Source organism: Callorhinus ursinus, unplaced genomic scaffold (assembly GCF_003265705.2).
Source record: "Callorhinus ursinus isolate GAN/ISIS: 27379988/994484 unplaced genomic scaffold, GSC_fseal_2.0 scaffold29, whole genome shotgun sequence".
In the NCBI taxonomy this organism is placed as follows: Eukaryota; Metazoa; Chordata; class Mammalia; order Carnivora; family Otariidae; genus Callorhinus; species Callorhinus ursinus.
Genome location: NW_027397091.1, coordinates 5,880,244 through 5,903,413, shown reverse-complemented (window position 1 = coordinate 5,903,413; position 23,170 = coordinate 5,880,244). Strand labels below are relative to the sequence as shown.

Here is a 23,170-nt window from a genome sequence, read left to right as displayed (position 1 = left end):
TTTTTTTTTTTTAACCATATAATGTATTATTTGTTTCAGAGGTACAGATCTGTGATTCAACAGTCTTGGGCACAATTCACAGCGCCAAGTGAAAGATCTTAATTGAGGTTCTGTCGACCTCCTCAAACTTGGATGAGAAAAAAGATTATGTCTTTAATTTAAATCTCTATGTAAAATTTAATAATCTCTTCAGTTATAAATTCAGGTCACAAATCACAACAGTACAAGCAGAACTGTGACTCTGACATGAGGAGAAATCAGATATTTTCATATCATGTTCCATTGTTGCAAAGAGTCACACCATATTCTTTATGCTAGTATTTAAATTGTGCTCATAGAAATACGTATTATTTTATCACACATTTGTTTTTTAATATTTGATAAAAATATTTTATTGGAAATTATCTCTTCTTTCATCCTATGTATTTTATTTTATGCATTTAACACTACTCTTAGAAGCGTTCATAGATTTCACCAGAATGCCAAATTGGTCAATGATACCAAATAAGATTAAGATTTCCCTGAGAAGATAAATTTTTTTTTATTATTGTTTATTTATTTGACAGAGAGAGACGGAATACAAGCAGGGGGAGTGGGAGAGGGAGAAGCAGGCTTCCAGCCTAGCAGGGAGTCAGATGCGGGGCTTGATCCCAGGACCCTGGGATCATGACGTGAGCCGAAGGCAGCTGCTTAATGACTGAGCCACCCAGGTGCCCCGAGAAGATAAAAAATTAAAAATATTTTGGCACTCCTACCAATGAGAGCGATGGTCTGTGTTTTCTCCCTTTGAATCTAGGTAGGTTTGTGACTGACAAATAAAGAAGTGACCATACAGAACTTTAGAGGTGAAGTACAATAAGGCAATTAAGCTTCCTCCTTGTTCTTTGGGACATTTGTTGTTGCAGCCATGACCTGCCAGGTAAGAAGTCTACCTACCCTAGGGCTGCCATGCTATAAGGAAGCCCAAGCTACATGGTGAGGCCTCTTATAGGCAAAAAGATCAGGAGTCCTAACTGAGCTCAAGTTCCAGACATGTTGGAGGAGCATCCAGATGATTCCAGCACCCAGTGTGTTTGTATTACCCTCAGGCACTTATTTGGCAGCTGAAGTGCAAGACACCAGGAAAGAGAGACGAGCCATCTCCTCTTGTGCCCTATCTGAATTCTTGACATACAGAAAATGGATCAAAATAATATGGTGGGGGGTTTTATGCCACTGAATTTCGAGTGATTTGTTATGCAACAAGAAGTGACAAGAATAGAGTTTAGGATGAACCAAACATGAATCCAGTTAGTTTTTGGCATGCGTCTCTCCCAGTAGATAATGTCAATTGAAACAAAATGGGCTGTGAGTAGCCTGAGAGCCAACAGTTTTTACGAAGAATGTACAAGTTGCACTTTGACTGACCAGAACTCAGACTATGTGGTTCTGATTAGATGCTCTCAGATTATATGGAAGCATCCTGAGACAGCCCACTCTTGCTGTCAGGAGGCTACTTTGGTTTCTCTGTCAAAGGGTCATTTTTATTCTAAGCTATTTTTTCACCATGTGTGGGATACCAGGCCAATGCCTGATTTGATACCAATAAAACATACCTTTGTCCTGGGATGAATGGATCTTCTTAAAGAATTTAGATGAAAGAACTGCTTATCTGCCATATAACCGAATCTGTGAGATTCTCTTGGACACCCCTGAATATACAGTGCCTGGATCTCCCTTGTCATTATGTTCCTAGCTTTGCAGGTCTACCCTGCAACACAAAACACACGCCCCTAGGCAAGGAGCCATGGGCACGTCTAAGCCTCTCCCAAGGCATGGGGGGCATCTACAACTTACACATACCAAATGAGACTTTGGTTGCATTGTGGGCCTTCAAATCTGGCTATCTTATATTAATTTGGGTAATGGAGTGTTGGAAGTAGGAGAGTGACATGGTTTTTTAAAAAGTTTTTTTTTTTTTTTAACGTAGATTCTTTACAGGTCTTTTCAAGGCCGGTAATTAGAAATCTGCCATATAAAAGTATTCTGCAAGAAATGTATTTTGATTATAAAAACGTTTTTAGCTTTATTAAAATCTGTATTTACTAAAAATGTTAATTTTAAACTAAGTTGAGATGATATGTATGTATATATGGATTTTCATGTTTTTCTATTTATTTTTTTATTTATTTAAGATTTTATTTATTTGAGAGAGAGAGAGAGTGTGAGCAAGAGAGCACAAATGATAGAGCACAAGCAGGGGGAGGAGCAGAGGGAGAGGGAGAAGCATACTCCCCTCTGATCAGGGAGCCCATCGTGGGGGCTCCATCCGAGAACCCTGGGATCATGACCTGAGCCAAAGGCAGGTGCTTAACTGACTGAGCCACCCAGGCGCCCCTGTGTTTTTATTTAATAATCTGCTAAAAACCATAGCAATGCTCAATTTAGGATCACATTTGGAAGCACACTGTTGCTTTTTCCTCCATTATTATAGTATTTTTTCCCCTCCATTATTATAGTATTTACAACGAAGTATAGGTTGTCATTAAGGGTTAAATTTATTTACATCTGAAGCCCCATTCCACCTTGAACAAAATTAGCTATTTGCCTTGAACATAAGTTATGTATGTTTTAGTACTTTCCTGTATATAAACACAGTCCAAAGAACTAGGTAATATTGCCAACGGCTTGAAGTTCACTGAAGAAATTCAGTTACACAAAAAGTCCATTGGCGCAAAGATACCAGATGTGATACATTTCAGAAGACTTAAAAACTGGGGAAGAGATATGTTGTGAAGAAGTGATATTGCCTCTTACAGGCAGAACCTCTGGTCCCAGAGCTCAGTTCTCAGAGGCATTTATGGGAAATGAAAGAAAACACGCCTTCCCTTCTGAACAACAGAAAGTAGAAGTTGGTGAAGTTTGGTGAGACTGGCTAAAGTCATTGTCAGAGAACTATGAATTCGTACCTGTGAGGTAGGTGTTGTGTGAGGAATTGATGAAATAGTGAGAAAGGGGCTGAGACATATCTTCATTCAAATCCAGTTTCTCAGGCGAAACGACTCCATTTTCTTCTCCACTCAGATAGCGCATAAAGCCATCCACTGATATCTGTCCTGGAGGAAATGAAGAGTTAAGAAGAATGTGAATGAGTCCATTCTATGGGTTGCTGGTATCATGCTGCTTGAACTTTTTTTTCCCAGAAAACTCTGGTGCATCCAAAGTAGAAGACCATAGCCACAGTTGCATTTTAACATGGATAATAATAGTCAAGGATTATGTTATTTCACAATTATCTCCCAATGCCACAGATACTGGAGAAAACTGTATTTACGTGAACCTCACTGACATTCAGAGGATTTAAATACCTAACACCAATCTCTTGTTTTTAAATTAAAAATGGTTATCAACTTTATGGATGGACATCAAAATGTTATTAGTGCTTATCTCTGGGTAATACAATTAGGAGTGAATTTCCAAATTTTCTGTTTTGTATATATATTACTATTTTTTTCCTAAAGATTTTAGGAAAATCTATCTTTATCAGAGAGAGACAGCAAGAGAGAGCATGAGCAGGAGGAGGGTGAGGTGCAGAGGGAGAGGAAGAAGCAGAACCCCTGATGAGCAGGGAGCCCGACACGGGGCTCTATCCCAGGACCCCGGGATCATGACATGAGCCGAAGTCAGACTCTTAACCGACAGAGCCACCCAGGCACCCCTATATGTTCCTTTTATAATCAAAAAAGTTATTCATGAGTGTTTTATTATTTAAAATCAAGCGGAAGTGTTTTCAGTTAATGATCTTTTTCTCTGAAACAGAAACTACAGATGACCACAAATGAGTCTGTCCTAGAAATAAAAAATCAAATGCTCATAAACAAGGAGGTCTTTAAATTTCTTATTTAGAATGACTTTACTTCAAATGGAAGAAGTATGACTCACACTTTAGGTTTACTTGGGTCCTATTTAGAATTTTTGCTTTTGTTGTAACCTTTCTGAAGTGACTAATGCTACATATTGAGATAATCCTTTATCTTTATCGCAGTAATCTTTATGGAATGCCCAGAGAGGCCATCCTCACTATTTTGATCCATTACCACAGTTTGTTTCTTCATCCTTAACAATCAGAGCCTCAAAAGCCCCAGCACATTTGTGAGCAGTGGAGATGTTACTTGTAAACCCTGGAGGGTAGCATTTCTTTCTTCTTGTTGAAAGAGTTTTGTATTAACATAATAGTGTTATATGTTCACTGATAAAATATTAGGCAATGAGATGAACACAAAGGAAAACTAAAACTTTTCTAAACATGCCTAACTCTTTCTTCAGACCTAGGTGCTGTCACAATCTTGGTGTGTATGCTTCCAGGAAAAAAAAATGGGTGTGTGTGTGTAATTTTTTTTATGAAGGTGCAATCATTTAGTAACTTTATTAGATTAACCTTAATTAGATTAGTAACCTTTGTATTAGCGGAACAATATATGATAAAAATTGTCATGTAATCTATAATATTTGTATTTTTTAAGATTTTATTTATTTATTTGACAGAGAGACAGCGAGAGAGCGAACACAAGCAGGGGGAGTGGGAGAGGGAGAAGCAGGCTTCCCGCTGAGCAGGGAGCCCGATGTGGGGCTCGATCCCAGGACCCTGGGTTCATGACCTGAGCCAAAGGCAGACGCTTAACGACTGAGCCACCCAGGTACCCCGATATAATATTTGTATTTTATATGTATAAGATATGTAACCATAGCAAGACTAAGTAATATTCCCTTATCATTAGACATTAAAGATGTTTCTAGTTTTTCACTAGTATAAATGACGTTGTTGAATACTGTGTTGGTTAAATTCTTTGTTCAAACTCTTAGTTATTTCCTTAGGATGAATTCCCAGGAATAAAACAGCTGGTTCAAAGACTATGCACATTTTTAAGGCTTTTAGTATATACAACCAACTTGCTTTCTGTTAAAGTTCTAGCAAGTTACTCTTTCATCAATGTTTTTTCCTTCTCTTCACCTCTATACCAAACTTGTAGTTAAAAACATGAGATATAATAATTCTAATTTTTATTGAACATTACTCTTGAATGATAAGAGGTGTGCCATCTGCAAGTGTCAAATCTAGTATTGACTATTTACCACAGTATAAATCTTTTATTTATTTATTTATTTGAGAGAGCGTGAGGGGAGGGGCAGAGCGAGAAGAAGAGGAAGAGGCAGACTCTCTGCTGAGCGTGGAGCATGACGTGGGGCTCGATCCTGGGACCCCAAGATCACAGCCCAAGCCGAAATCAAGAGTCAGACACAATTGGCTGAGCCACACAGGCACTGCTGTAAATCTTTTCACGTCCAATAAATTTTTCAAAATAACTGATGAATATTTTTCCCAATTCTGGAAATGTTAGAGCTAAATTGCCTTTAATATTTTCCAGGAATGAGTAAACCAAAAAAATAAATTTGGTCACTGGGTCTTGATGAGTGGAGCTGGGTTTTATAAAAAGAAAAATCTTCCTAAACAAGTGGAAATAAGAATAGTAATTTGACTGTGAACTTCTTAAAAGTCAGCTCTAACATATACCTTGATAATTTCAATAATGACAAAAGGAAAAAGTGTTAAGAAGGTCTCATGCATTAGAAATAAGAAATGGGACATAAAGGTCCTCATACTGCTATGTTTGTGTGAAATTTTTTTAAAGATTTTATTTTTAAGTAATCTGTATACCCAAAGTGGGGCTCAAACTCATACCCCCGAGATTAAGAGCCACATGCCCCAGTGACCAAAACCACTAGGCGCCCCTGTTTGTGTGAGTTTTTAATAGATGCCATAGTTTGTACCTCCAAATAAATCACCATCACCTAACAAAGTGATTGTTCTGAACACACTACCATTGATGAGAACCCTTTGGTTACTGAGCTTGAAGCCTTTGTTTTAAAATTCATTTATGGTGAAATGCATATATCCTGTCAGACTGGTTTCATTTTGGAAACAAACCAAAATCAATGCCACTTAGAGTCAAAGGTATTTCAACAGATGGCTTTAAAAACAATTTTGGAGTATACAACTCATTAGAAATAAAAAAAAAACTAATTTTTTCATAGTCTTCCTTTCTTCTGTGACACATCCATCTGAGCAGCTTCTCTAACTAGTGCCCATTCCTCCCTCCTTCTTTCCTTCTTGCTTCTCTCATTACCTTCCACTTTGCTACCGTCTTGTTTAACAAAGGTTCATTGAACATCTGCCATGTGATGAGTCCACAGAAAAATAAAGTACAGTGAATTACAGCTCACAATCTCATAGAAAATAAGATCATTCATGCCTTGCAAACCAGGTGTGAACTCCTCCAAAGCAGGGTGCACATTTATATCTTTGTCATCCTTGGAATCTACCACAGTGCTTTGTGCACAGTAGGTGTTAAATCAGTCCTCTTTTTTTTTTTTTTTTTTTTGGCTGATTAGTGATTCAAAATAGGAAATAAATTCATTTCCCAAATTGGAAGATCCCAAGGAGAGCATCGTTTTGATTCTTTGATCTGATCAGGTCAAATCATATGAAATTGCTAATTTTGGCATTTTTAACCTATGCAAATGACAATTTCATCCAGCTCATTCTCTAACTCCAGTTATTTCTCAGAGGTCAGGCAGTAAGGACAAGTGTCTTTAGAGGCCAGCAAAGAAAAAGTAATGTGACTGATGGAATAATGTGCACATCAGGGAGCTGTGGAGTGTGGAAAACTCACAAGTGTATGCTCCTTCTGAAGGCACAGAACCGACAGCAATAAAATATTGTGGGACTAAACCAACTGTTTTTACGGTGCTGGTGACTCTCAGGCTGTCATGTCTGTTATCTTGCAGGAATAAATATCCTTTGGTCCGATCAGCAACTTTAGAGAGCAATTAGAACAAAACATGCCAATATGGTGAGGATGACTAATGTTAACTTCAGCATCAATGCTCATTTATTGTGTCTAGTGCCTTCTGGGGACTTACATTGAGAAGAATTTGGAGCCACACTTATGATTAATTTTGATGTGTTTTATGGGTGCAGGACAGGGAAGTGGGGGGTGCATAAGCTATGCATTTGTTTTTCTCAAACGAGGATATTATAATTAAGGTCAAGTTATACTTTACAATATGCCAAAGAACATGTGTCACACTTATATTTAATTCATTAATGAGAAAACCAGGAAGATGACAAAACTATTTCAAAGAGGGCTCTGAGACACTAGGGCATACATCTGTGTGTCAGCACAGTATCCAAACAAAAACCCCCAAATCTATAAAAATATTGCTAAATTGAATATAAAGCTGGTTAATGTTCTATAGGTCAATTAAACATAACCTTTGGTTATCTTCCTACCTTTATTATTTCATAGGAGTTGATTTTAACATAATTTTTTAGTTTAGATTAAAATCAGTAAAAAAGTAGTAAGAGTTGAGTGAGTCAGTATTTGTGAGGACTATTTATAATTAATTATATCAATTAATTAAAAAATCCCCAGTGAAGGAATCTACCTAACTTTGAATAAGAACAATGCAAGAGTTTGGAGGACAGTTCAGAATATGATTGCAGGCTGCAGGTGAGCAGCCACCTGGGAGCAACTTTTCAACCCCAAAGCTTGGCTTTGTTAATAAAGGAGCCAATATGCAAGGCTTTTGATGCATAAATGACTAGGCAGAGATATACCAAAGTCAAGAAAAGTCAATGTAATAGTAAGGAAAAGGAGTAGTAGGCTTGTAAGTCGTGAGGGTCAGGAGTACATTTGCAAAAATGCAGATTTTTTTTTGGCATAATGAATTGGCTTAAAAAATAGTTCTGACTGGCTTTGGGACAGAAAGCAGACTCTTAGAGAGTTTTCCTTTGTTGCATATAACCTACAGTTGGATTATTGCTATTGCTGTTGACTTAAATGTATCAGTCCTTCTTTCTCCATCAACACTGTACTGTTTTTGCAAAACTGCTTACATTTTTTTTCCTGGTCCACCGAGGAGCATAGAAAAATGAAAAATCTTGAGAATTAAGATAGGAAGCATTGCTTTTCTAAACAAATTAGTAACAGAGCAAGAAATCTAGCTTCCATTTCTGTCAGCGGTAACTGATCAGGGACAAATTCCTCAACCACAGGCTGGGTAAACTATATGGGCTCTTAAGTCTCTTCTCCCTCTAAACATCAGTGAGTTCAAGTAGTTTAATATATTAGGGATGATTACTACTAGCTAAATTAAAACAAACTGTCCCATATTAGGATGACATTAGGAAACATCAAACCACAACTAAAAGCAGTGCTACAATTTTCTGGAATAAAATCAAGAAGAGAAGTCCAGAAGGATAAGACCAGCTTACAAAGACTACAAATAAAGCCCCTTACATATTTTCTTAAAAGAAGGCTGGTACGTTTCCAATTGGTCATGTCACTCATATAATGGCACCTACCAAAGTAGGAAAAATAGAACTCCCTTAAGGAGTAGGAAAACGCTGCTCTATGACACTTTTCTGTTCAGAAGTTCTGGTGTTCTGGCGAGAAAGGAAACCGGGGAGGTAAGAGTGGAAAGATCTGACTTCAGTGGGGAGAAACGATCTTGAAAGAGATAAGAGAGGCAAGTGGCATGACAAAATGATGGTCCCCAAGGGCCATTCATATATCTCATAAATCTTCAGCAATATCTTTGCTGCAAAGAAACCGTCATGCAGTTGACAAATGCCATGGCCAGCAATGGTACCTCTGCCTCCTTCTGCTTCCCTCCCTCCCATGGGGCAGACAATGACTGAAACTCTTCTAGTGTCTTGAAATCCTGTTGTGACAAAATGAGACCTTCCAGGGATGCTTTAAAACCATGTGGTGTGTCCAGTGACCCTCAGCTGGATTTATCTCATGCTTACAAGTGCATGCAAAGCCTCTTGTATATTCACGAAGTACGAGCTACTCTGATGCCTTCTCTAAACCTGGGGCCATCCCATGGCTTTTGGGAACAGTTAAGAGCAAGGAGGATCTGTGTCCACAAAAGGGAGCTCTGGAGACTAGAACAGAAGGATGGTCTATCAAGAGCTTGGTGGACTGGTTCTCTCACCTTCTCAGGTCCTGATCCCTTTATCTACTGGCTTCTAGAAAGCTAGATCAACAGAACTTTCTCCCTTGAACTCCTGTTCCAGGCATCTGAGAAAAGATGTTTCAGATCAAGTCTCTCCAGGAAGAAGAAGAAATCTTGACCTTAACCTGCCCCTGAAGTTGGGGCACCCAACAAACATTTTTAGTGAGGGCCCAACTCTGTGTGTCAGCCTCCTGACCTTCAAGACTTAAAAAAACATAGCATGTACCATTCCTCTTTGATGCCCTTTGATGTGCAGTTCAGGTTTCTATTCAGTTAGGGTCATGTCCTAATGTACATGTCGCTAAAGAATTTGGAGTCTCATTTAGCAGACAAACTCACTAATTTCATGTTGGCAACATAAGCACCTTCTGGTCCAACTTATTTTGGTCCAGTTCTGCTCCATTTTCTCTTTTACCATTTTGCTGCCCAGGTCTGGCCGGAGATAGAGGAGAATTGGCTGATTTTAATTGCGGATGGACTGAATTTGGAAGGCAGGAGTAAGGAGAGGCTGAGTGTTGCCAGTTGGTGGAGTGGCAAAGGTGCAGTTAAGAAGCCACCCCACCGATTTGCTTCTGATGTACAGACACTAATGCAGGAGATGTCTAGGGGAAAACAATATGGTCCACAAGCAATAGGCAAGGGTTGTTTTCTAAATTTAGATCTCTTTCATAGCTGCTGTCCAGAACCACTTCTACTATGATGGATAGTAGAAACAAGCTCCCTCATTTCCCCTTGATTATAAGCAAATGCTTCCAAATCTTTTAGTTAATACTTTTGGTATTTACCCCTATATCTCAAAATAATATGTTTTGTAGTACTAGTTTTTGACTTCCCACCACGGGAGATGAGGATATTGCTCTTTCTTCTCTCCCCCCACAGCATATGTACACATTCTTCTCACCCTTCTGAGATAGTTACATTGTAATTTAGTTAGGTCAGTATTTAGTGCTTACATTATCATGACTATGCATTCTATTCAGGGCTGAGTCACATGGTAAACCAACAATTATTTTTCTTTCCACGCACAATTTAAAATTTTCCCTGTAGTTGATAATTGTCTTGTTTTGTCATTTGCTTAATTTCTTTGCACATATCTCGAATCCAACTTCAAATGCTCCACCAGTTATCTAAAGCTCTTCGCAATATGTTCAAACACAACACATGTTCTCCCAGTTTCACTTTCTTGAAGAAGTCTTTTTTGGAGTCTTATGACTTGAAGTTCTCTTATTTTTGTATACCATGTCTTCCGGTAGAAGACCGGAAGAAGCAGACTCCCTGCTAAGCCTTTTCATTTTAGTGGCAGCTCATTTGTCAGTAGATTCCTGAGAAAGGGTTCGTGAGTGTAAAATTTTTTGAGGCTTGTATGCCTAAAATGGCTTCATGACACGCACACTTGATTACTAGTTTAGCTGGGCATAATATTCTAGGTTGGAAAAAAATTTCTTTTAAATTTCTGTGGGAAAATTTGCTTCATTGTCTTTTAGCTTCTAGTGTGGCTATTGAGAGGTTTGAAGACTTACTGATTCATCCTCCTTAAAACAGTTATGTGGCCTATTTAAAAAAAATTGTTTATTTTCTCTTTCTGGAAATTTCTAGTTTCTTATTAAGTCCCAGTTTCCTGAAATTTTGCAACACTGTGCTTTGGTATAGGTTTATCTTTCTCTTCTGTGCTGGGCACTCTTTGACCCCTTTTAGTATGAAAGCTATTATCCTTTTATTTGAAGGATGTCGTGAATTATCTTAATGATAATTACCTCTTTTCTCTCTGGAACGTTATTTGGGCAAATTTTGCATTTTGATATATCCTCTTTCCTATTTTTAATTTTATTTCTTTGTTCTACTTTCTGGGAGATTTCTTCAGCTTTTTTCCCAACACTTCTTTTAGTGTTTTGTTTCTCCTGCCTTTTTTTCAATATCTAAGAGACAGTTTGTGTTCTCTGACATTTCTTTAAAAAATAGCATTGTGTTCTTTTTCAACAGTGCAATATGTTCTGTTATCTTTCTAAGTTTTTCTTCTCACTACATAATCTTTGTTTTGTCCAAAGTTAATATTTTCCTTATTTCTACTTTTTTTTAAAAGATCTTATTTATTTGAGAGAGAGAGAGAGTGTGAGCGAGAGAGAGAGAGGGAGAAGGAGCAGGGAGAGGGGCAGTGGGAGAGGGAGAAGCAGACTCCCCACTGAGCAGGGAGCCAGGCATGGGGCTCAATCCCAGGACTCCAGGATCATGACCTGAGCTGAAGGCAGAGCCTTAACTGACTGAGCCACCCAGGTACCCTTCCTTATTTCTACTTAAAAAAAAAAAAAAAGTTTTTCTCATATGTCTAGTAATTTTTAGTTTTCTGTTCATATTTCAAATTGGTAAACTAAAAAGTTTGATTGAATTTTTGAATGCATCTGGATAGCTGACTATAAACTGAAAATAAATTGTCATCGTAGAGGGATCAGTCTTTGTCTCTTTGGAGCAACCCCTAATGTCAGTATATTTAGGTCTTCCATCTTGGGCTGATCAGAGTTCTGAGAGAAGATATATTTAATCACTTGCCAGGAGAGTGCAGGCCTGTAGGCCAGCATTCGAGGGCACATGGGGAAAGAAGGATGGAGGACTCAGCACTCAGTATGTTTACGCATACATAAAATATGTAACTTTATCTCCTTGCTTTCAGTGTGGTAGCCCTGCCTTCACTTGGGACTGTGTCATCTTCAGACCCTCTGTATTCTTATCTCCAGAGAGTAAACCTTTAGTCTTTATCCAGGTGGGAGTTCTGACTATTCCTTAAACAATAGTCAACTAGTTTTCCTTATTTTAGGCTGTACCTCTAAACCCACTTCCAGATGAACCTAAGATCATAAATTTTTAAGACTTTTAAGGGTTCATGGAATAACTCAGATTGGTCCCCAGCTTTTCACATGGCAGATCTATGATCAGTTTTGTTAAAACTGTTATAGCTGTAATTCAGCTGAATAGGGATCAAACCATTCTGAACACCTATGAACTCAACAGGAGATCGAAGAAGAGAGTAGCAACAACTCTCTGAACAGAGAAGTGGCCACTTACTGGAAGACATTTTTCCAAAGAAGACATCCAAATGGCCAACAGACACATGAAAAAGTGCTCAACATCGCTCGGCATCAGGGAAATCCAAATCAAAACCTCAATGAGATACCACCTCACACCAGTCAGAATGGCTATAGAATTAACAAGTCAGGAAACGACAGATGTTGGCAGGGATGCGGAGAAAGGGGAACCCTCCTACACTGTTGGTGGGAATGCAAGCTGGTGCAACCACTCTGGAAAACAGTATGGAGGTTCCTCAAACAGTTGAAAATAGAGCAACCATACGATCCAACAATTGCACTACTGGGTATTTACCCCAAAGATACAAATGTAGGGATCCGAAGGGGTACATGCACCCCAATGTTTATAGCAGCAATGTCCACAATAGCCAAACTGTGGAAAGAACCAAGATGTCCATCGACAGATGAATGGCTAAAGAAGATGTGGTATATATACACAATGGAATATTATGCAGCCATCAAAAGGAATGAGATCTTGCCATTTGCAACGACATGGATGGAACTGGAGGGTGTTATGCTGAGTGAAATAAGTCAATCAGAGAAAGACATGTATCATATGACCTTGCTGATATGAGGAATTTTTAACCTCAGGAAACAAACTGAGGGTTGCTGGAGTGGTGGGGGGTGGGAGGGATGGGGTGGCTGGGTGATAGACATTGGGGAGGGTATGTGCTATGGTGAGCACTGTGGATTGTGCAAGACTGTTGAATCACAGATCTGTACTTCTGAAACAAATAATGCAATATATGTTAAGAAAAAAAAAGAAGAAGAAGATAGCAGGAGGGGAAGAGTGAAGGGGAGTAAGTCGGAGGGGGAGACGAACCATGAGAGATGATGGACTCTGAAAAACAAACTGGGGTTTCTAGAGGGGAGGGGGGTGGGGGATGGGTTAGCCTGGTGATGGGTATTAAAGAGGGCACGTTCTGCGTGGAGCACTGGGTGTTATGCACAAACAATGAATCATGGAACACTACATCAAAAACTAATGATGTAATGTATGGTGATTAACATAACAATAAAAATAAATAAACCATCAAAAAAAAACCTGTTATAGCTGTAAGCATATGGCTAGCTGCCAACATTGTGTAATTATTGTCTCTTAACCTGTTGTTTCCACCCTTGCCAGATTATGCCCTTAAAAAATATTTCCTTTAATGCAATTTTAGTTGAAGAGAATTTAATTTAGATGAATATATTCAGACCATCATATTTCTCCTGATATTCCATGATTTTTCTACTACACCAGACTGCAGAGTTTTTAAGTTTAAAAATTCAGATTTCACATTTATCGCTTGATCCTATTATTTTTAGGTAAAATTGAGTCAGATGGGAAGAACTGAAGGTTTTCTGTCATAGACCTACTTTGGCTGGTCAGAGACTTCTCATGGGTCTCCTTGGTTTTCTTTTATTTATGTCTTTCTAGTGAAGAGTAAGCAGTGAGTAATATCTCATCACAGAGAGCACTAGATGGGTCATTTGCCGGCTAGGTTTTTCCCAGGTAGAGCATAGTCAGAGTCACAGAAGCAGTTTGAGCTCTCAGGTACATACCAGCAGGAAAGGTGCTTGGTCCCCTTGGTTTCTTTTGCCAACCTCACAAGGCTGCTGGTGTGGAACAGGTATGGGAGTGTGTGTAAGTAGGTGTCAATGTCCACACGTTTCTAAGGCAGTCATGACAGAGACAAGCTGGCCTTTCATTTTATGAGTACCGGTGAATTGTCCAACTCCCCTTACGGTGCTCCTGGGATGTGTCCCTCATGATTTCATTCAGTCAGAAGAAAACACATCCAGATTTAATTTGATTTAATGTAATTCTATTTCCCAAGTCTCTCATGTAAAATTACAATTGGAGTTCAAAGCACTACCTGAGAAATTATCTGATTAAATCCAAAAAAAAAATATTTAAGGAGACTTCTGGAACTAAATTCTAAGGCAGCTGAAATAAATTGCACATTCAGTTCTGGGGCAGTTGGGAGTATTTAACAGATGAGAGATTTCCTCTCTTCCTTTCCAAGTCCTCTCACCCTTCTCCAGTACACATGGCAACAAAATGTTCTAACTTTGCTTCAGGGAAGGGAGGGGTGGCAGAGAAGGGAGAACTAAAGGACATCTTTTCTTCCTGGTTCTGAGGGCACTCTTCACCTAAGACTTCATTGTCCCAAGTCTAGGGGAATATTCAGACAAGTATGATGTCTGGAAGTGAGAAGGCTGTGACTCCTTTCCCTGGAGATGTTCCAGAAAATTCCAAGTTCTGATGTTCCCCAGTGGCCAGAAATGGCAGAACAGTTTTATTTTTATTCCTTCCCTCTGACTAGCCCCTGGCAGAAGCACTAATCAGACAGCATTAAATGTCTAAAGCCATCAAGAGACCAGAAGGAGAAGACTAGGATAATTCAGAAGAGGGCAAATCAATTCTTAAAACAATAGAAGAGGTGATTGTCGTTACAGTGCAATGACCAGTTACCCACCCTGTCAATACCCTCTCTTAGCTTCTTTGTTCAGCTCTGGTAGAATTTCTTTTTAAATTCACAAGAAAGAAGTATATCTGAAATAAATTCATAGGCCCTCATCGTCTACCTATAAGCTTATGAAAGGGACTTTTGATAAGGTCAGGTAACACAAGCTAATGTTCTTCTGTGCACCGAGACAGCTGAGCCTGGTGGTGAGTCCTCAGCCCCATACTTTCTCAAGATACTTTTTAGGAGCTGCATGACCAGGGGAAGAAAAAGGTACAGCAGGGCATGCTCAAAAGCTGATCTCTAAATAGAATTCATGGCACATTACTAAGGTGCCATGAAAGTCCCACTGTCAGGCTCTTTTCTGTTGAGTTTGTGTTTTTTACCAGGATGGTTACCTTGGCAATGACCCCATCATGGCATCAAAGCACCGCCATGGAACTTTTCCTGAGCTAGTCCTAAAAGCAGATGGAAGGTGGTGACAGCAAAGGGCTCAAGAACAAAATTATGCCATGGAGCTTCAAGGAAAGAAAATGTAATGGCTGTATTTACAAACACAGTTTTTTTTTTTTTTTTACTAATGGATTCTGACTTGAAAGGAAATATTTTATATAAGTGCAAGCAGGATATGGAAGGAAGAAAGAGAACCAGTCTTTGAAGAGCTTCTTGAATTGAATCTATTTCCAGCATATTATTTCACAAAACTTTCTATACTGTTTAGTGTATGCAAATATTAACTCATTTCATCCTCATGATAACTCTATGAAGTGGGTAATACTTTTATGCCTAATTTATCGATGAGAAACCTGAGGCACATAGCTTGCCTAATGTCACACAGCTTATAAGTGGTTAAAATGGGATTGGAACCCAGGTAGTCAGGCTTTGCGTTCCGTGCTATTAACAACTATGCTATCCTGCTGTAGAAGACACAATACATAATCTGGGAGAAGGTAAATAATGACAATAATAATCACCATTATCATCATCATCATTGGAGAAGGAGCAACCCTCACTTGAGCACTGACCATGTGCTAGACACAGAAATCCTATGAGAAAAATCCCATCCCATTTTCAGTTGAACAAACTGAAGCTTAGAGAGGTAAGTAGCTTGTTTGAGGTCACAGGGATACACAGCATGAGTGCTGGATCTGGAGCCCATGGTGGGGCAATGGAGAGAGACAGATGGTGGTGAGTACGACTGATGTTGTTTATCCACATAACTTTCCCAGCACTGGCCTGGATGAGGGACACAGATGATGAAAAGGAGAGGGTCTTGCCTCCGTGGCAGTTAGCTTTAATCTGGACACCCTTGGATTAGTCCTATAAATAGCCCTGAATGTGACCAAGGAAGAGTGTTTTTTTTTCTTCCATGATTTACTTATCTCTCTAAAACGTGTGACTTTAATCTGTTAAAAGAAGCTGGGCTCAGGCAGGACAAGTGACCCATGTGGCAGAGGTGGGAGGATTAGCTCTTTGATTCGGATTTGTCTATCAAGGTCTAAAATTCTTTTCCAGACTTCATTTACATTCCAATCTCTGCAAGTGATTTAAAGGTGTCCTCTAGCATTTTTATTCTCTAATTCATGAGTCTAACTTTAAGGAAGAAAAATAAAATACAGCAGGAAACTTGTGAAGCCAACGCGAGGACCAGAGAAATACTAAACAGAAGATGTGACATTATTTTGTAGGTTAGGCAAAAATTAAATAAATAAATAAATAAATAAATAAATAAATAAATAAATAAATGAATAACATACAGGTTAGCTTAAAAAAAAATAAAAATAGCCAAACACATGCAAATAACATCTTTCACAGCCCACAGGCACAGAGAAATTTCTACAAATTCAGTCTTGGAAGACAGATGGCCTATAAATTCACACAAAGTCATTGCATAGAGGAGATGGGCAAACTGGACAATATGTCTGACAGCTAGCATGGCCACCAGCCTCATTCTGTGGAGCCAAATGCCAATTAGGCAGGATCTGGCCCTCAAATGCTTGGATGTCACTGGGATTAGGTGGTTGAGAATCCATTCTTCATTATTCAATCCCCACTCCTCATGTCATGATACCAGAGCATGTTGGAATGCTACTGGTCCAATGGCTTAACACCTCCCAAATCACTTCCAAGCACAGCACAGAAAAGCTATTCCCTTGGCTCATGTCGCATGACTTCTGCGAGGCCAGCTCAGAGAAAGTAAGTGCAGATGGCTTGACTATCCCATGGCTCACCGAAATCTATTTGTCTGCTTTCAGGAGTCATCTATGAGATGTCCCCTTTTCAAGAAACTTTACTTGGGCACAAACTTTCCTATGACACTTGCCAACTAACTGTGCTTTTGTAGAGTATGTGAACTTGGCCGATTTCTTTATCTGTTTATTTTTCAATCCTGGAGTCCATGTTACAGACTCTTCTTCCATCTCCATTGCAAATTTGTTCTATTGCCATAAGTATATACAAATACAAGTCCACAATATTGTGTGATAATGTCCACGGAATGACCACATGCTCGTCTCAAAAGCCTCTGCAGATGAACCTCTCACCCAGCTGTCATGGCTTTCTGTGTCCTTGAAGTTTCCCTTGCACTCAGTTGAACTTGTTGATGTGGTTTGTGTGAAAGTTCTTAATGATAACACCTAACTTTGAGTTAACACTTTTCCTTTATCAAAATGTTCTCACATCTGCGAGTTTATTTACTCCTCACTGTTCTGTTTGGTAAGACAAAGTTTTAGTATTTAACATGACAGATAAACAAACAAGCTCTTCCCAATGAGATTAAACAGTCCTTTAAAATGGATGTGGCAAGGTAAGGACAGAATCCATATAAGAATCTTAATCTCTTTGTTTGTTTCTGTTTGTTTGTTTTACAGAACTGTACTGTAATTATTGAAAAAAAAAAATCCCCGAACAAGTGGACCGACACAGTTCAAACCTGTGTTTTTCAAGGGTCAACTGTATATATCTTCTTTACACTAGAACCTTGAGCTCTTAAACACAGGCTTGGAGTCTTTACATCAGAGTTGTGTAAGTACTGATATATTGTTAAGGATTAGAGGTTCTCAGAGGGATGGGAACAGTTTGTTGCATTTATTAGTGCACTGTCATATTGCTCTATCAGAGGAGACCCTTTACAATGGTTCCTGACCATAAGGCAAAGGAGACAAAATGTTCTGGATTCATAACCAAAATGTTATGTTCCATGGTCAGACTCAACATTGGCTTTCTAAGTGCCAGGACCAAACCTTACTTTCATTTATATCTTCCAGTGTCTAGCATAAAGGCAGACCCAGAATATGTGCTCGCTAATGGTTTCTGATGAGCTCCTTGGAGGATATTATCTCTTAGTGCTTTAAATGTCTCAGCAGTCCTGAAATACAGCTCGAATGTCACTTTCCTCTTCAAAAGGCTTCCCTTCTTAAAGCAATTTCCAATGCTCCCTAGAACCTAAATAAATAAGGTTCCCTTCCCTCCAAGTTTCCCTAGCACACAAAGGACACTTAACAGATACTGGGTAAATGAATGGAAGTATATTACCTTCTATCTTGTATTATAGTTATTTGTATATCTCATTTCCCCTCCAAGTTATAGTCTCCTTAAGGGAGACTTTATCTTGATTTTGTTCCATTTCTTTGTAGTTCTTAAGCCAGGTGGGAAATATATGCTTGTTAGATTAAAATGTCCATGCAATTAAGTGAAGTATGTGTTAGAATAAAGAAAAGAGTTCAGTGAGCATCAGGTACCTTGGAGGAGTTCTCCTTTGAGATGTGGAGGGGGCTGGAAGTGCCTGAGGATTAACGCTTCCTAAAAGCATCTGCAGTGACTATGGTTGGGAAACTTCTAGAATTCACCCCCGGACTGAGCTCCAGTTACACACATGGATAACTCACTTGTTTCACAACCTTATTAGCTGCCTTCCCTTCCTTATTCTCACTTTCTATTGGATCATCTCTCAAACTCTTTGTACTTGAATTCTCCCAGAGTTGGCTCCTGGGAGAACCCAAGCAAAGACAAATAGAGACATTAGTAAAAAGCATCTTTTTTATTTCCTACATGTAAGGTAGAGTGTTAGGTGAGAAGGTTGATTTTGTCTATCATCCTCAGTTAAGGCTTCATCTTAAAATAATGTTCTCTCTACTCTGTTTTGCCTTCACACTGGAGTCCTCGAGACCAGGGTGCTTCAGAGTTAAGAGATAGTTCCTGGAATCTCTATAATGAATTAATGAAATTATTGGCCATTCTCAGCTTCCTGACATTATTTCACCTATGGCTGTGGCACATTACTCAGCTGGTAAGTGTTAGGGTAAATGGTCCACATCTCACCTCATCTGGGTTCCTTGTAGACACGGTTTGTTTTCCTTGGAGTTGGTTCACTCTGCATTTGATCTCTTTCTCTCTCACTGATTTGGTGCAAGATCAACTATTAACCATAGAAGACTATGGGTATTGCAGATGTTGTGTGTGTGTGTGTGTGTGTGTGTGTGTGTGTGTGTGTGTGTGTGTGACATTGGGGCCTTTCTCCAGGACAGTGGACCTGCCAGGGTGTTCCTTTTTTTTTTTTTTTAAAGATTTTTATTTATTTGACAGAGAGAGAGACAGCGAGAAAGGGAACACAAGCAGGGGGAGTGGGAGAGGGAGAAGCAGGCTTCCTGCTGAGCGGGGAGCCCAATGCGGGGCTCGATCCCAGGACCCCTGGGATCATGACCTGAGCCGAAGGCAGACGCTTAATGACTGAGCCACCCAGCCGCCCCCAGGCTTTTCCTTTTAACTGAGACATAGTCCCCTGCTGAGAAGGGGAAAGGTGTCATAGTCAGCAACTGGTGATGTCATGTTCTGATGGAAGGTTACATCTGGGGAAAGTAGCCATTATCTGCTTTGTCCCGACAGTTCTCAGATGAAATGGCAAAGCACCTGGGGAAGGAACAGTCAGCTGAGGGAAAGAGGTTTTAACAAAACTCAGCAGTCTGGGGTGGATTCAGCTATGAAGCTCACTTCTCCACACCTTGGAACTGGCATTCCACTTCTTCTTTTACTATTTATATTTTTCCTGACTGGTTGTTTTCTGAACAAAGGCCACTTCAGCTGTGAATGGACATGGCTGTGACTTTCTGGCTAGAGCTGTGCTTCTTGGCAGATACTGAGGTCACTGAAAGAAAGTCTGGAGGAGGAAAAAAAAACCCAGGCCTCCTGGGCCAGACATATGTCTCTCCTCAAGCTTTCGCCTTCTGGGAAAAGAGGAAATGCAATCAAAGAAGGGAAAAGGGAAGCAAGTTACCAAGTCAACTAATGAACAATGGACTCATAATGGCTATCTTGAAACAATTTTTTTTTCCCCATTTTAGCCACTCTGAAATACAGAGAAGTCTATGAACATATGAAACAGAGTCAAGTGGAGCTTGGAAGATACTCACAGATGATAATGTCATTCTTCTTCGACCTTCCACAGAGGCTGGAAAGTCAATAGGTGGAGTTTATATGGGATCTTAATCAATAAATACTAGAGGGGCTTTTCAGCCACTTTCCCAGTGTAGTAACTTAATTAAGGCATGAAAAGAACTGGCTACGTCATCCAGTTTGCATCTGCCTTTGTCTTTTGGGAAGAAAATCTATTTCGTTTGAGTTGCCTCTGTACATTCATTTCAATTCTTTTATCTTCTTGTACTGCTACACAGGTAATCTCTATAAGAATATGTAAATGGATGCATCTTAATTGTGAAGCAGATCTTTAAACCAGTCAGTATGTCCTCCAGATGAGTGTTTTTTAAAGCGAGCATCCTGAATCTCCTGGGGTTTTGCCAAAAGTGCCTGCAGAGAATGAGGTGGAGAGGGAGTCAGCTACATGCCAGGCTCCCCCTCTCTTCAACCAAAAGAGTCCTTTGAAAGGTTTTTCCTACACACTGGCCTTTCCAATGAGACTTTCTTAGAGGAAACAAACACAAATAAAATAGGTGATATCAAGGACAGGTTTGAAAATGACTTTTTGTGAATGTCAGCTTCTAAAGAATTGATTTGTATCTCTTTTCTCAGTAAGTCCAGATGGTGGGCCCCAAGTGGGGGTCTGGAGTAAGAGGGAGGACTCGGGTACAGAAAATATGGTCCCAGTCTTGATGTTGTCACTTCCTTAGCTGCCTCTTCGGAGAGTTTGGGCTAAATGGCTAGGTGCCTTGTAGACAGGAGAGCCCATGATGTGAGGCCACTGGCCAGGCTTTTGTGAATGGTAACAACAAAGACATTTATGTGACAGTTCAGAAGGGATGAGCCATGGGACTGCCTCTTTCCATGTTTTTTCTCTCAATGCTCACTTCTGATTCTGTTACGGCCACGTATGAAAAGTGCTTATCTTAGTTTGGGTTCTTTTAGAAGTAGGCTTTGAGACAAGGATTTGAGTGCCAGTAACTTGTTTGGGAGGCAACCCCAGGAAATAACAGTAGAGGAATACAGAAATGAGAAGGGAAGGAAAGGTGCCTAGTAAAGGGAACATTATCAAGCAAGTTACAGTTGTGAGCAACTCTAGGGAAAGTCCTAGATTGTAGTGGAGCTGTTGACTGTGTTGGAACAATGAGTGCCAAGGGACGTGGGAAGAGCCCCTAGGTCTGCTAGTGTTGGTATCATCCCATTTTACAGATGAGGAATCTGAAGCTCAGGCAAGTCATTTGCCTGAGGTTAACTGGCTTAACCATTAACACTTTTCCTCTTCCTTTAATTATAGCATGTTTGATTTCTTAAGGATAAACAAGCAGACATTAATAAAAATAATCGTGTTTTTTTATAACTTCTACCTCCTAACCAGAAATGGTGCTGGGAAATTAATGATTTTTTAAAAAATCTACTGGGAAAATTAAATGACGAAGTTAAGTAGTAAAATTCCAGTGTAAATCTTCACATTTTTAAGTATAACTCCATTTGAATAAAAATATTTATAAAAGAATTGATTGAGTCAGAAACGAACATTTGTGCACACATAGGACTGGCCATATATTTTCAGTCTTCATCATCAAATGATTCTAATTTCCTACTAATTGCAATAAGTTAAATAAGCCTCTCAGCCAGAGACAGCAACATTCAGGAATGCCTTGGCCCAGTGCCGTGAATCACACTTCCAGTTCCATAAATGATTTGAAATAAGGTTTTGTAGGCAGCAATAAATACATGCAACCTTCCTATCATGAGCAACTTCCTTAATTCTCCCAGCAACTCTCTCAGGGAATTTTTTTTCAAAAAATGAGAAAACGAAGGGGTGGGACAGGTCAAAGAAGTTAAATGGCTCCCTAAGGTGAAGTAAACAGTGGGGATGAATTGTTGATTTCTGACCCAGGTTTAGTGGGATCAACTGTTTTTATCTGCCTGGGGAGGCCATTGTTGCTCCTTCTGGGAAGCACATCCGAACTGAATTTCAGGGGACCATCTCCCTGCCCCTGTCAGTCTAAACCACATGGTTTAGGTAGTGGGCCTCCTCACTGGCTCTAGGGAGAGTCATGCGACCTAAGTCTGTCCACTTATTACTTCTGTTCTCCAGGCCACAGCGATCGTCTTTCAGCAGTGGCCTTGTGTGACTCAAGCCAGGCTTGGGTCTCTGGTATTTTTGATAGAAATATGAGTAAAAATAATGTCAGTATTGGAGCTGCTGGTGGCTTTCTTGTTACATTAGGAGAGTCTGTCCAAGCCAGTATATTACACCCAGTACAGAGAAAATGATTGGAGATGAAGAAAGACAATTCTTGATGACATCATTTGAGCCCCTGGATATAGTCAGGCCTGAAATCATTAATACCTTGCAGTATAAACGCTGACAGTGTTGTTGTTTTTAAATTTTATTTTTTGTAATGGAAGTGCCTGACTTAAGCTCTGATTGCTGAGGCATCCATTCCAAAAAGGCATCCACTTCAAAGACAACTATCTTGAATAAACCCATTTCTAGCCACATGGCTAGATAGGGAGCCAGGCCTCCTCCCCACACTGAGACTCTTTTGATTTAAAAAGTTTGGTTTACTTCAATAACTGGCCATTTGGGCCACTCATCTTCTCTCTTCCTGCTCTTATGTTTTTATGTTTCACCAATAAAGAGTGATTCCATGAAACCCTAAACACGCACCCGCAAAACCCTATAAAAACAGAACCTAGGCTTGTGAGCATATTCCCTTTCTCTTTCTCTCTCTACAAGTGACCTCGCTGTGTGACTCCAGGTGCGCTGAGTAGTTTCCAGGTCTTATAAGTAATAAACATCTATTTTTTTCCAAGTTACATGGTGGTTGATGAAGGGCATCTTGCAATCATAATAAGAACCACAAGGGTTGGTCTAACAACATTGGTTATTGATAAGCTGAGACCAATACAAAACACTCCCTTTTTGCTCATAAGCAACCAATAAATTTCTTTCTGTGCTTCAGTTTGAATTAAGCTTCTGTCATTTTTCTACTGAAGGAGTATCACCTAATAGTACAGTTGGCAAGACTCTCAAGTCCAGTGCTTCCTTTAGCACACTGTGTCTTGCCATTGACAATAATGGTATAATATATTTCAATTGTATAAGTATTTAAAATATATATCTTGAAAAAGCGATAGGTTTTTTCTACTGATGTAATC

The 23,170-nt window shown here is 39.5% G+C and overlaps 1 protein-coding gene across 7 annotated transcripts in view; it reads right to left on the bottom strand.

Moving 5' to 3' along the window:
• The window catches only part of PLCB1 (phospholipase C beta 1), a 722,355-nt gene that overhangs the window by 188,817 nt on the left and 510,368 nt on the right, over positions 1-23,170 (bottom strand). For all 7 annotated transcript variants that reach the window (XR_012374115.1, XM_025876536.2, XM_073878364.1 and 4 more), the window contains exon 10: positions 2,949-3,095. Coding sequence is in view for 6 of the 7 variants with exons in the window: in XM_025876536.2 (XP_025732321.1) it covers positions 2,949-3,095 (147 nt within the window). In the remaining variant the exon portion in view is untranslated. The remainder of the gene's footprint in view (positions 1-2,948; positions 3,096-23,170) is intronic.